General features: G+C 38.1%; 1 protein-coding gene across 2 annotated transcripts in view; it reads left to right on the top strand.

Annotated features, from left to right (window-relative positions):
* Positions 1–11818, top strand: part of TAF2 (TATA-box binding protein associated factor 2) — a 57191-nt gene extending 45373 nt beyond the window's left edge. Inside the window, exons 24-26 of one of the 2 annotated variants that reach the window (XM_035316931.1) lie at positions 569–721; positions 1129–1234; positions 10159–11818. In XM_035316931.1, the coding sequence (XP_035172822.1) occupies positions 569–721; positions 1129–1234; positions 10159–10424 (525 nt within the window). In that variant the 3' untranslated portion in view covers positions 10425–11818. The remainder of the gene's footprint in view (positions 1–568; positions 722–1128; positions 1235–10158) is intronic. The other variant, XM_035316932.1, reaches the window with a different exon arrangement.
* The last annotated feature ends 2785 nt before the right edge of the window (positions 11819–14603 follow it).

The following is a 14603-nucleotide window of genomic DNA, read 5'->3' as shown; positions in this document are numbered from 1 at the left end:
CCTGCTATTTTTATATTCCTCTGATCCTGTTGTTAATCTAAGCAGTAATGTACAAAACAGTTTTTTTTTATAAATATTGTGATATCAAAAATAATACCAGGTTATAATTGCTCATTTTGACTTATATTCAACAAAGAAAGCATTGGCATTTAAAGCTAATTAAAAGAACATTTAGTTAAATCCCATGCGTAGATCAGAAGCTATCACAGTTTTTCAACAGAGATTTGGAATGAGGAGAGTCTGAGAGGCACAGATTTATAGAAAGGCTATTCAGAGGCAGCAAATGTTGTTGCACACCAACAGTACCATGACTGTGAGAAGGGACAGAAAAGATGCCAATGCTAGATATGCAGAGGGAGCAGGAATAGAAGTAAAGAGAAACCATGTTTGTAGGAGAGGTTGGCACAAATCCATGCAGGGTTTTAGAAAATACTTCTTGCCAGAACTACAGGGAAAACTTTGTTCAAATTACCCACTTACTCAGAAGTGTTTTCAGCTATCAGGTCTCTTTTAGGCTGAAACATGGCTCTTGCTATCTTCTAATTTTGATCTTTTAATGCTGCTTCAGGAGGATGATCATCTTATTAAGGAAACAGCATCCAGCATTTCTGGTCATCAGCAGGGGGTGAAGAGGAAGGCTGATATGCCACTCGGGTCTCCATTGGAGCCAGGGCAAATACTAGAGAAGAATGAAGACAGTAAAGTCAAACTCAAAATCAGAGTAAGAAATGGAAATTCAACTTGCACAATATGCAGAGTATTCAGAATAACAGCAATGGCTTCTGCTGACTTTCCTTAAAGCTGTGTTCAAACAAAAGACATGTTGTGTATGTGTGTACAGTAGTTGTTACGCTTACTTTGGCAAAATCATTTCCCATCAGATTCTTTATTGGCTGGCAAAAACTGAAGTTGACAGTTAATGTTCTTGTTCACACAGCTTCACGGTAAATTAGAAGGGTAGACATTGACGCCTTTTAATTTTATTGAATTTTTATTCCTTTGCAGTGGTAGATATCACTTCCTTTCCCTCTCACCCCCAGTTTACTTCAAAAAAAAGAAACTTTTATGAAGTGATGTTCCTAAGAATTAATTATTAGCATCTGCTTATTTTTTTTCCTGATATCTTAGTTCTCAAACTCTCAAGAAGAGGAGGAAATTGATATGGACACGGTTCATGACAGTCAAGCCTTTATTTACCATCATTTGAATATGTTGGAGAGACCGTCAACACCAGGTATGAATAAATTTATTGTCAAGTGATAATACGAATTCTTCAGCTGTTTCGGTTGTTGCTAAGAGTTAAATGTTAACTGAATTCAAGGAAATGTGTTAAAGCTGCACAAGAACATTCTTTAGCTTTCAGTGTATTTATAGGTAATTGTGTACATGTTTTTTTTCATGCATTTCTAAGTCAGGTAAGTATGTATCAGGCTTATGACAATGAAAAGCTAAGGAATTAATAAAAATAAAGTGAAATAGAATCTCATAAATGTTTGGGTGAAATTTATTTTGCAGTAGTTATGATTTTTAAAATAACGATTTTGAGGATTGTCTTAAAAGCAAACTCCAGATAAAAAAATCTTATGACTTATAGCTTAACATCAGTAGTTTTTTTTTTTAAAAAAAAAACTTGCAAGCAGCAAAGATACTTAGAAGGGCTCTTTAAAGCTGAAAATACAGTTTCATTTCTGCACCTTTCTGCTATTGCTACTTCTCTTTGTCATAAAATATTTGACAAAATTACTTCTCAAAAAATGGTGTTTCTTAGAAACCTTAAGGCAGGCCTTAATAAATTAAATTAATGTAATATTTATATATTGTGTATATAAGCAATTTAATTAAACCTTCATTAATGAACTTCCACCTTCTTTTCTTACCTGTCCCAGCAAAGAAATGCAGTAGTTAATCTTGGTTTCTGAAAATCTTTTGACTATGTTTTTTAGTTCCCAAATGTACTGGTGGAGCTAAGCTGAGGTAGTGTGATCGTGGAACAAACCTTTTGCAACTTTTTGGGTACACACCAAAAATGAGGTGTTAAGATTTTCAGACTGCAGTCCCTGTAGGGTGTAAAAGCTAAGTGTTTGTCCCAGAAGTTGGATTCAGGGTACTCTACCCTCTCGCTTGTTTTTCTGTTTCTATCCAGTGGTTGCCTAATGTCCAACACAAAAAACCTTAACAGCAGGATCTGGAACATTGGTTTCCTAGGGTCTGAGTGCTAGGTCCTTAGCTATGCTGACAAGTGACCTCATCTGCTTTCCCTGTGACCTGAGTGTTCCTGGCAGTTTGTGGCCCTGTTGAAGAGAAGGGCTGGTGGTTGTTCTGCTTCAAGTATCCTGCTGAGCCTGGTGCCTAGGGTGCTGGCCAGGGATGTGGAAGTTGTAGGTTCATACTCCCATAGGGCCTAGAACTTAGATTTTACTTCCTTGGCAGATGCTCTGGCCACTAAGATTTGTTTTTTATGAATAAAAGGTAACTGCTGTCATTGCTCAGCTAACAAATTAAGTTCATGTGGGGACACAAAACACAGGGAGGTCTGGTTTCTGGATTCCAGATGGCCTTTAGTTGATACGAGCCTGTTCAGCCAGCTCCACCAGGATGGATTTTCTGGTAGGTATGGAGAATAGCAAAACTCACAACTTGCCCAAATCATAGCCACCCCAGCAGAATAAAGGAGTAGGGGGTAAATGGTTGCTCTCAAGAACTTAGGAGCTTAATTTTACAGAATCTTTACTTTTAACCTCTCGGAGCTGCCTTGAATTTTGTCCTTGGTGTTACAGACAGCCATCGCATTTTCTGTTAAGGCACAGAATGACACATCCAGGGCATGCAAGCGTGAAGCTGATCTGCTGAGGATTAATATTTATAACTCTTACATGATATTTTGCAACAAATGTCTTTACTAGACTTACACACTCTATGGGATATAAAGTCATAAGCAAAACTCAGCCAAATACGTCACAAATAGGACTTACGGGACCCTCTGTCAGCCAGCTCTATGCTCAGGAATGCTCTGTGCTGTAATTCAGAATGGGGGAAGTCCAATCAGGAGGGGAGTAATGGCCAGTTGACTGCTGCATTTGTAGGTCTACGGCAGGCAGAAAAGCCACGAGTGTCACTGAATTGCTGAGCCACCTTGTCTCCTCTGCTGTTGAGGCCTTCAGGACACCGGAATACATTCTCTTTCCTAGGTATCAAATGAGATAAATGCTGGTTTTTCCACAGAATTCATTTGACGTAATAAGCCTTTGAAAAGCATTACTTTTGAAACATTTCAGATTAATTTCATTATCTTTGGTTTGTGCACTTAGAAGCAGTTCCACTTCAGATACTCCTTGCTTCTAAAATTTCACCTGTTTCTTATTCGTGGCATTTTTCTTAGAAGCAGAGATGTATGAATTTCAGGCTGAATAAATAAAGGCAGTTCAGTGTTTAGGAAATAGCATACTTCTGAGGAAAAAATGTCAAACAGATGGAGGAAAATAAAAGCATACATAAATAAGATAGCATGCATAAATAAGATAGAACACTTGTCTGTGAAGAGTTTTACAGGGAGATCGCAGATAGTGTTTCCTGAGGACCCTTGAATTGTTTGCAGCCATGACAGAGGATGGATGCACTTCACTGGGTGATTGTTGTGAAACAGATCGATACAGGTTCTGAAATGCTCTCAGGATCTCGTTACTAAATCTGTAAGATCCTGTATCTGCCTCGATTCTGTGACTTTTACTTGGAAGGCAGCGAGCTCTTAGTCCATACTTAGTTTTCCTCTCACAGCTGTGGGTTATGTCCCCACATGTCACATGAAGTGTTAGGTCATCAGCCAAGCACAGCCTGTGAACAGCAGCTGCAAGGAGGAAATTCGTGTTGGCCCTAAATGCTGCTCTATCTGCGTATTCTGTTTTTTACTCTCCTGGCACCCCTCTCCCCTCCCCCCCCCACCCAAATGATAATTTTGGATTTGTTCAAGTTGATATAACCCCTGTAAAGCCAGGAAAATATTATTTTCCTTTAAAAGCATTTTCTTTATGGGCTTCTGCTCATGGATGTGGAAGGTTAGGGGTTAGACATGCTGCAAGGGTGGTTAAGAAGCCTTGTAGTACAAGTCTTTCAGGATCACAGGTTTCAGTACAGTTTACAGCACCTTTGTTCATATAGAAAATGGTTAAAATCCTACTAAAGCATCCTGCCTATGATAATAGAATTGTGGACTCTGATAGTTGGAAGGGGTTTGAAGTATTTTGCAAGAAGTTACTAAAACAAAACAGCATTCTTCAGGCAATTCACGATTAAAGTTGTTTTGATCATTCTCTACGTACCAGAGCCATGCTAGCCACTTCTGAGCTTCTAAAGCTTTGCAAGGTCATGTTTCTAAAATGAAAACAGATTCTTATTTGCTACTAAATCATCAAAAATAGTAGCAATGCTCCCTACTCCGTCTTAAGATCAAAAGAATTTCAAGATCAGGTTTCACGTATGCAGTAGGTTTTAACCTCCAATTGCAGGCTGTAAGGTGACTCATGCATTGTTGACTTCTGTGAAATTAGATTAAGATGATAAAGTTCTTTATTTATTGAGTATTCCACTCATCTCACAGCGTTTCACTCATCTCAAAGTGCAGTGCTACTTCCAGATGCTGTGAGTACAGTAGTAAATGAGCGATGTTCTCTTCATGCACTGGCAGCCCGTTTTCTGATGGCATTCAGCAGCAGTGTGGTTTGAGAACATGTCCCGAGCGTTCAGAACTCAGATCAGAAAACCCCTTTGACCATTCAGTCTTTTCCAGAATAATCGCACTTGAAGTTCCCACTCTGTTTACCATGTAGATATACATGAAACTCTGAAGATGTAGGCCACAGTCATACACATTGTTTGGATTGTGGTCTTGCTGTCCGAAGCTTCAGGAAATAATGGTTTAGCTGGACTGAATTTTTCCTGGAATAATTTGCATAGAGCAAATTCTGCTGTAAAGTGTAGAGGGAAACTACTTCAGTGATAACCTACTGTTGTAAGTATATTGTCTAAATGTATGAGCCTGTGGTGCACGTCACCACGTGTCAAATACAGTAGTTAACAGGAATTCAGTCTGAACAGTAGAAATAGTTCAATCCTCTGCAGCTCAGCTCGGTTATCCCAGTTAGCTATATGAATACCTTTACCTCAAAATTCAACCATTGGTCAGTGGCTTCCTATCAAAAAGGGGTTACAGAAACACCAGAATTACAGACAAATAAGTAAATAAACTTCATTTCTTGGATAAAAGGACAACACTGACAATGATAGATTTTTGCTTTACTTTTTAGGGAGAAAAAAGCAGTTAAAACTGTTTTGTTAGAATACCTTTTAATAATATAAAATACTAATATTAATGTGTTTGATAATATTCAATATACATATTGTCTTTGTTACCCTAAAAATAACTGCTTCCAGTGCTTGGTAACTCACAGTTTTGAGGTTCTCTAGCTAATTTGGCTCACTAAAACAACTGTCTTTAATTTTGTGCATCATAAGGAAGGGCGTTTTCAATGTCTTTATCCTAAAACCCATGAAAGCATCTTTAATACAAACAAGCCGTGTAAGATAAAGTGACAACATAAATGAGAATTGCATCAGTGTGTGGCTGCGATGTGTCAGCTACGTTATTTCATAAAAACAATGTAATGTTGGAGCTGTGACTTTCTGAGAAAAAACTGGCCACTCTCAAGCCCAGAAGATGGGTAAGGCTGCCAGCTAAATATTCAAGTGAACTACTTAAGAGCTGTTACAGGCACAAAGTATTCTGAATTTACTTACTGATAGAAATGTAGTTATGGAGTTAGGAATTATGTCTGCTTATAAATCCAACTAAAAATTTTATGAAGTCAAATGAATCTGTAAATTGGAACTAGTTAAATTGGTTCCAATATAAAAAAAAAAAAAAAAAAAAGGAATCGTGTTCAGCACAAACTCGGAAAACTTTTTTTTCACTAAGCCTAACTTTCTCAATCTCAAACTTTAAGTTTTACACTATGGTCACTAAAAGAACACTCTACTAGACAGAAAGTTGGTAATTTTCAGAGATGCACAATTGAAAATTCTGCTTCTCAAGACAAAATGACAAAACACTTGCAGCCTAGAAGCTTGGGATATTTACACTTGGTGATTTCTGTGTGCAGTTCATTGATGATTCAAGGGATGTATAAACACAACATTAAATTAAAACACTGTGTGTCAGATGTTTCCAGGGCAATACTGAACAAGGAAAGTAGAAATGAGGAAAAACAAAATACTTGTCAAAACAGTTTTCAAGATCTTTTCAGCATTTTTAGTCTTAGCTCTTTATAAGAAACGCTTGCCAGAGCTGCAGTCCAACTGCTAGTCAGAGAGTGCATGATTTTTCTCATTAGCAAGCTTTCTTTGGGTTCTGGGAGAGACTTAAGTGCTGGCTTGCTCATGTTGATGTCACCTTCTTCCCAAAGGTGGTCAGTGTCAGGTTCTGGAACACCAGCCTGTCCTCAGCCAGAACACTGGACCCAGGGGCCTTACCCTTTGCTGTGATTTGTGAAGTTTGTTTTTTTCCTCTGTGACATTTGAATAAATCAGGGTGTCAAGGGGGGGGTCATTTTTAACAAGTGTCATAAAAAAAGTCATATTTAAGCCAGATGTTTTAAATAGATTGTAAATGCAAAGAAACAGAGACTGTAAGTCTGTGGTGTCCCACCCTCCTCACACAAATTCAGCAGTATAGGAGAGACTGGCTGGAAGATCTAATGAAAGCTCGTTAGCATGTTAAAGTCTCAAGTTATGTTTTACCAAATTGTAAAGGTTCAATACAAAATAATCTAGCTAAGAAACTTTACACAACAATATTGTTCACTGTTTGTGCACCAATGATCCTTAAAAAAAAAACAAACACCTTGCCCTAACATAGTTGATGAACAGGATGTTGTAATTACCTGACAGCAGTTTTTATTCATGACAGAAAACATCCCTTAAAGTTTATTAAGATCTAAAACCCTTTCATTCTAAAATTAAACCATGAGCCATGAGATCTCTTTTTTTATATATATATTTTATTCTCCCTCATGGTATCTCCAGCGTTTGTGTAGCTCCATGTGACAAGGTGTATACAAAGTTTATGGTCATTCCCCCAGGGGATACTAATCCTGTCTGGTTCGAAGCAACTGCCCAGCCCAGCTCGCTGGAACAGCAAGAAGCCAATAATTACATTGGAATATGCACAGCCAAAACAGAAGGAGATCCAAATGGACAGACACATGGATGTGCATTTTCTTCCAAGAAATGCTACTAACCACTTCAGAAGTGAGCTTGTGGGCTTGCCCTCTCCTTATTGTGCGTTTCTATTATTTGAGAAACCCGTGTTCCCATCCCGCTGCCTGTGCCAGGAGGAAGTGGGCTCCCTGCAGGAAGAGGGAACGCTTTGTGCCTCCTTGCAGCGGTCTCCCCCCCGTTGATAGGAGAACAGTCTTAATGCCCTTTAAAGCAGCTCCTCTTCAGCTTTGCTTTCCTCCTTTGGCAGGTTCCTAGCATGGGCTTTGAATAAACGTTTAATTTAAAAGAAATCAAAAAAATGAAAGTGTTCTGCAAGTTTAAAGGTAGTTTCATTACAGAGTGAATTTGACAGGTACACATCTGTAAAATCTTTTTATTGAGCTTTCTACAGGTCTGTCTGTTTTAGAGTTCAGTGGTCTGCATACATCCATTCTGAGCCATCATCTGGGACTGATGTATTTGATTCCTGATTTCAAAGCACTCTTTAAAAGTAGGAAGATGTTTTCTGGGTAGCTGATGTTTTTCAATTAAAAAAAAAAAAAGGCAAGCATAACAGATTTTGGTCCTCAGTGATCTCTGAAGAAAATGTATGTGTACTTACTACTGGCTCAGGAAAAGTAGATTTCTGTAACACTTTTTGTTCTTGACATTTGTACCATATTACCAATGCTGATTGCTTCCTTAAGTGTCAGCAGTCCCCAAGTCACAGCTGGATCAGATTTCCCGCCTTTCTAAAGGATCTCCAGCCTTTTTCGGTTTCCAGGTGCTCATCACCAGCCCTTCAGTCCTGTTGGCTTAAAGGGCTGTTGTGTATGTTCCCACACTTGCTTAAGTTAATGATACTTTACATAATGGCTCTAACTACAAATTTTTCATAACCTAGCTGAACTAAGTTATGAAGCGATAATGCAGACTGTTTCTTAGCAGAGCTGGTAGTGCAGTAAACAGCAGAAAATTTGCACAAGTACCAGCACAACATGTCTGGAGGGTCTGTTTGCATCTTTGGTGTCCACTGGCACTTGGCACTAGAGCTGCTGCTACATCAGAGGGATAGGGTTGAGTACAGGTAGGAGGAGCTCCTTAACAGAAATAAAATTAGAAATTGTTCAATTACGAAGCAAACTTTTTGCATTAGTGCAGTGTGTTTGTGTGCTGTCTGCACTGTTGAGAATTGCTCCAGGTAGCAGTGTAAAAAAGGTTGTAGTAACTGCATTAAGTCAGCAAGCAGAAGTTGGAATTTGTGTGCATACCTCGTATCTGCCATAATACCCTTCAAAAAGTAAAGTCAGTGCAAGTTCTAACAAAAAAAATTTTGCATTAATAATATGCAATTACTGCATCATTCTTATGAAAGCAAAATTAAAGCTGTCTAAAAAATATTTCCACATTAGAGATTTTAGTTTTATAGGAAACTTGTACCCTAGTCTCACCTCCATAATGTGAGCAGAATCCTATATAGAAATAAACATAAAAAGTCACTGATTATCCTTACAGCATAAAATGTCTCATATTGCTATTTTGAATTTTAAATGCTGCTCACAAATGTAGATTTTTTTCCACCTCTATTCAAAAAACAAACACACAGCTGTACCGTGTAAAAACTTTCCTGTATGTGTACTTGATTGAATCCATTCTTAATCTTTGGATAAAGCTAGAAAGATTGCATGGAAATCTTTCTCAGTGCTTGCCATAATTCAGTGAATTGGCTCTTGAGACTTCCAGGATTAAAGTATTACCACAGAAGAATCATTCTTGTTCTTAAAGTAAGATATAAAAAATAGAAGCACTGGGAAAAAAAAAGTTTGCAAGTGTACAGGAAAAAGGCAATTATAAAATATATAATAATTACGTTATTGACCTGGGGTATTTTCTCTGAAAACTGTAGGGGATGAAGAAAGAAAAAAAAAATACTCAAGGGAAGAAAATCTACTTAGGTAAAAGTTTTAAAAAGTCGTATCTTTCAAAAGTCTGATGGTGCTTTTACACAGACCTAGTAGTTAAAGCCTGCACGTGCAATGTGAATAATATGATTCAAATTCTACCTAAAGGAATTCAAGCCTTCCCACCCTCCAAGTGTTTCCCCCCCATTCACTGTATTATTCTTATATTATTTTCCCTTAGTTCCTCCTCTTGAAGCTACTGCAGTTTGTGTGAAATAATGAAATATCAAATATTCAGAAGAGAGAATGAGAAAGTGGCTCAGGAAATGAGAAGCCATGGATCAAATATTCTCTACTCCCATTCAGATACTGAGTTTACTTAACATACACATAGTTCTAGTGTATTTGTGAAATACACACTAACAGCGTTGCTGTAATTGTCTTTATTGGAATTTCTGTTTAAGAACAAAACTTCGTATAATCTTTCAAGTAGGTGAAACTGATTCTAAGAGGCAATTCTGAAATACCAATTTAATCCTGCTGTTCAGTATCCAGAAGGTTGATATGTTCTTGCAGGGAGCTTTGGTTCCTGACTAAAATGAGTTTGCATCCCAAAACTGCTCTTTAATGGATGTCGGTGTGTACTTTGTCGTAGTTTTCACGAGCAGTGAGATTATAGTTACTCGTGGTATTGTGACCTTACTGTGTTTAAAATGTAATTTCTGGAAGCCAGTATAACTTGCAGTTGCTTAGCTCTTTACAATTCCTGATGCTTTGGGATACGTTTGTAGTTCTGAGGGAGGAAGGAGTTACCTCTACGGAGCTGTCAGTACTACAGGAGCATTAATGGCATGTTCAGAACCTTCTCTGAAAAAGCAGGAAACTAATGGCATCAGTATAATAATGGATTCTGTTTGCACATTGAAATGATAAAGCAGGTCTGATCAAACAATTCAGAAAGTGCTGTCAGTTAAATATTTGTTAATCCCATTTTATCAATTTCTTTTAGGTAAAGAACAGTCCTCAGGAGAGGTGAACATGCACCCTGTCTCGGCAGCTCCACTCTCTGTGTTTAGTAAGGAATCAAACTCCTCAAAACACAGTGATCATCATCACCATCACCACCACGAGCACAAGAAAAAGAAGAAGAAACACAAGCATAAGCATAAGCATAAACATAAACATGATAATAAAGAAAAAGAAAAGGATCCCTTTGCTTTCTCCAACAGCCCAGCCAGTGCACGATCAATCCGCTCCCCATCACTTTCAGACTGATACAGATGGCTTCTCTGGAGTTCAACTTGCAATATTCTCTGAGTACTTAGAAGGATGTATATAACTATAGCTTCTATCTTTTTTTATGGAAATAGGAATATGTCCATTGCCTCGGCAATTCAGAAGCTCTGCCACCACCCTCGTTTGAAGCCGTCTATTTGCATATGCAGTTGTTGAAATAATCTGATTCAAAAAATATGTTTTATGATTCTGAGTCATTTTGTATTTCACTGTTCTCCACACCTCCCACTCTTTTTTCCATTTTAAACAAAGAAAACAGCCCTTTATGTAAGGGCCCCATGTCCACTGGCAACCCCCTGCACATCATGCTGACCATGTGTACTGCCAGAATCAATTATGTTTTAATCCTTTGAAGAATGTTATGAGGCAGAGTATGTTTTAAACAGAAGCCAATTGCCAGACCTTGGGTGAAGTGCTGTTTCCAGACTAGTATTGTATAACCAAGCATAGACCTCCTGAGAAGACAAGGTTTTTCTGTAGTCTTCAACTGAGTTTTCTTGCTTTAACCATTGCAATGTAATGCCAGAATTTTAAGAACAGTCTAAGTTAAGAACATTTGCCTTTTTCAGATACTAAAACACTTGAAAAAAAGTCTGAGCTGCTTTTAAGCTGCAGGTATTTATTATGGACATGACCATTTGAATATAATGACATTCTGCAATTATGTTTTTGTAATTTTAGCAAAATGCTTAATGCATGTTTTGTCCTGTAATCAGGCTTTTAAAAATCCAATAAAGTTTGCAAATTATTTTGACAAAGGCAGATTTTTTTTTCTTCAAGCTTGACATTGGAATATGCTTTTGAAAGATGTCTTTGGTAAAATGAAAAAAATATTTTTGAAAGCTTAAGAATTAAAAGATTAAAGTATATATATATATTTTGTCCTGCTGAAGGATGTTTTCTTGGAAGCATTCTATACTTCATGGATTCACAAGATTCATGGATTCACAAGAACAACACGTTTTTAGGTTAACCTAGGTCTGGGACTTTAAATGATGGATACATTGAAATCTCTTCAGCTGTGTTTTATCCAGTGTGCTATTCACACTCAGCAAATGTTTTATTTAAAAACTACAAGTTTTTAGAAGTTTTACTAATAGGGATAAATCATCTCTGCCCCTTTTTATGTGTTTTCTTTCTTTGTTTATAGAGGCAGGGGTTTTACTTCCACGTACTGACTGCTGTTGCCCGGGCTTCATACCACATTTGGTTTCTACAAGATGGTTGGCTTGGGGTTAAGTATTTTCTCTAGAATTTTTCCCAAATTCCTGTGAGAGACTGATTCTCAAAGAGAGGGCTCGACAGGGACCCATGAAGATTTTTTTAAAGCCATATTCTGTTTCATGAAAGTTAATAAATGCTTTTATATTGTATACCTGCTGTTGAATCGTGTAGTTCTTGTAATAACAAGTTTTCTGTAGAACTGGAAGTTGGCAGATGGATTTTGTAATGTGCGTACACTGATGTGTTATCCAAACACCATATCCTTTTAGCAATGTGAGAACCATTTTGGTCACTGCTGCGTTCAGAACACGTGTTAAAATATGTTGGGGCTGGATTCGGGCATGGTGAAGCTGGGCAGCCTCACAGCCTTTCTCCTTGCGTGATGCGGTGGCTGTTTGCTACCCTGCAAGTAGCCCTTCACGTCCGGGGCAGCTCACCTTGGTGTCACTTGTGTTCTCTGTAGCCTGCCAAGGCTGCACGCCCTTGCAAGCTCAATGAAGTAAATGTAACAGGAAGAACCCCAAGCATGGGCAGAACGAGGGACTGAGCCTGTTTTGGGCAGGCTAACAATGCGCACAGTTCAGCTTACCGCCTCCCTCCGGCCAGAGAGCTGTTATGTTAGCATTGTGAATTGTGAATCGCAGGGAGAGCTTCAGGAGGCCATAGTAATAGCTCGATGGAAATATTTTGAGATGTTTTTCCCTTGGCTAAGGAGGGAGGTAACAGTGCCAAAGGTGTTTGTGGGAGACCTGGGCTAGTAAGCAATGAAAGCTGGCATTGTTTGGCAGAGCGAAGGCAGATGCATTTATGTTTTAGAAATGAGGTCATGGATAATTTAGGCTGGTGTTTCTACTTTCGGAGGCATGGATTTACACTCCTATGCTGTGGGGAAATGTATTGTTTAGTGATACAGGCACAGAACTGAGAAAGAGCTGCAGTAATTCTCACGTCATTTATTTGGCTGTGGGACTTGAAGGGAATTATTTCATACGGTAAGGAAATGTGGTGAAGACACAGTTACCAGAAAATTAGAGGGGAAAAAACTAAAGAGACTTTTTTCCAGTACAGTTTATGAGGTTATGTCATGGTCCTGGTTCAGCTTATCCATTGATGTGTTTGGTGGGATACAAAACAGGTTTGAATTCAGGGTGCTGTGCTGGATGGACAGGAGTGCTCACGCACTAGTAGGTACAACCAGAGGTCAGGATAGTTCGGCAGGTTGCACAGGTCGCCCTGCAACAGCAAGTTAAAATCAAAGCATCAGGAGTGGATGTGAAATACTGAGCAATTGGATACTATTGCAGAAAACAAATCTCACCTGAGGATCTTATATAAAACATGGCAATAATTATTCCATCAAGTCCCAGTGATTTTGAGCAGCATATTTTTAAGAAATAGGTGGGCAGATTCCCCCAAACGGAACCGACGGGTAGCACTGTGTATAAGAAGAAAATAAAGGGAACCGAGTAATGTTCTAGATAATAAAATAAGTCTGAGGAAGGAACTCTCCTGTCTAATATCTAAAAGACTGCTTAAAAAAGAAGGAAAAAAAAAAAATGTACCTGCTGTTCTTGGTATTTCCTCTGGGAAGGAAGGGATTAGCTTTATTTGTAAGAAGAAGAATTTTGCAGAATGATGAAGTTAAGATGGAAAATAAACACACACCTCATGGGGAAGTGAAACTCTTCTTGTAGGTTCTTAAGCCGTAAATTGGCAAGTATCTGTCAGAGATGTTTAGAGGATGCTTTCCCTTGCCACAGTGCAGGCCTTTGTGTTAAGATACCTTGTTGGTACAGTTTGTCATGACGGATTAGATCTTCCATTTTTCAGACAACGAACTTGTTGTAGTGATGCCTTGGATGCGATGGGGACTTAGGAATCAGTGGTCTTTGCCTGCCGAAGATCTTACTGATTGCAGCTCAGCTTGGGTTTTTCTTCTGTTTAAAAACTGTTTCAAAGTTATAACATTATGCCAATTCCATTTAAAACTTTTGTTTGGATGACAATGAACTTTTTGTCCTCCCCACCTTCAAACCTGATAGGTTGGCTGTAACCTGTATGGTTTATCTGGCTCTGAGTTCTGATTTTCAGTTCAGGCTCCTGGTTTGTAGCTTGCTTTTCTTGAACCAAAAGCAGAAGTGCTTGACTTAGGTGGGTGGCATCTGAACACTGGAAGAATACACGACACATATAAAATAAAAATGCGCAGCAGAATTTCTTTAGATATTTCAAGTTTTAATATGAACTACTTTTTGTTCATTATAAGCATAATCACAAGTGTAGGTCAAAGATGTAATCTGAAAATACCTCTATGCAGTTTTTAATTAGGATATAGCTTCTTTCCTTGGTGTCCAAGTGCCCAAGTAAGCATTTGTTTCAGCTCTGATTGTTCTTGTCACTCTATCCTGATGCTGTGGAGGAAGGACAGCTGCATAGAACTTCTCTGAGCTCTTGGGTGAGCTGGCGCTGCCTTTCTATCATAAACTGTGCCGTCCCATAAAGTACTCAGCCTGACATCAGGGCTTGTGACGATGGTAGCAGCATATCCTTATACTGCCTAGCTTTTTAGGATATAAAAGCTATTTAATTTTAGCTGATTTTGTATTCATAGAGATCTGATCATTTGTGTAAATTTTAATATATGGAAATTTAAGGCATGTCTATTTTCCATTCCTTAAGGCAGTTTATTCACAGAAAATAAGAACCTGATTTTTAACACGGCATCAGTATTGCATAAGGGCCCTTAAAATATACAAGGTAAATATAAATGTTTTGAATGAGATTTAATCACTTCATATATTTATAATTTATATTAATATAAATATATGTTCATAAAATATTTATGTATTTATTTCCAGTTTTTATGATGTAAAATGGCAATAATAATATGCAAGTGTCTTCATACGCATTAAGCCGTAGCAGCTAATCCATGAA

This window comes from Oxyura jamaicensis, chromosome 2, assembly GCF_011077185.1.
Source record: "Oxyura jamaicensis isolate SHBP4307 breed ruddy duck chromosome 2, BPBGC_Ojam_1.0, whole genome shotgun sequence".
Classification (NCBI taxonomy): Eukaryota; Metazoa; Chordata; class Aves; order Anseriformes; family Anatidae; genus Oxyura; species Oxyura jamaicensis.
This window is presented reverse-complemented; position numbering and strand designations above follow the sequence as displayed.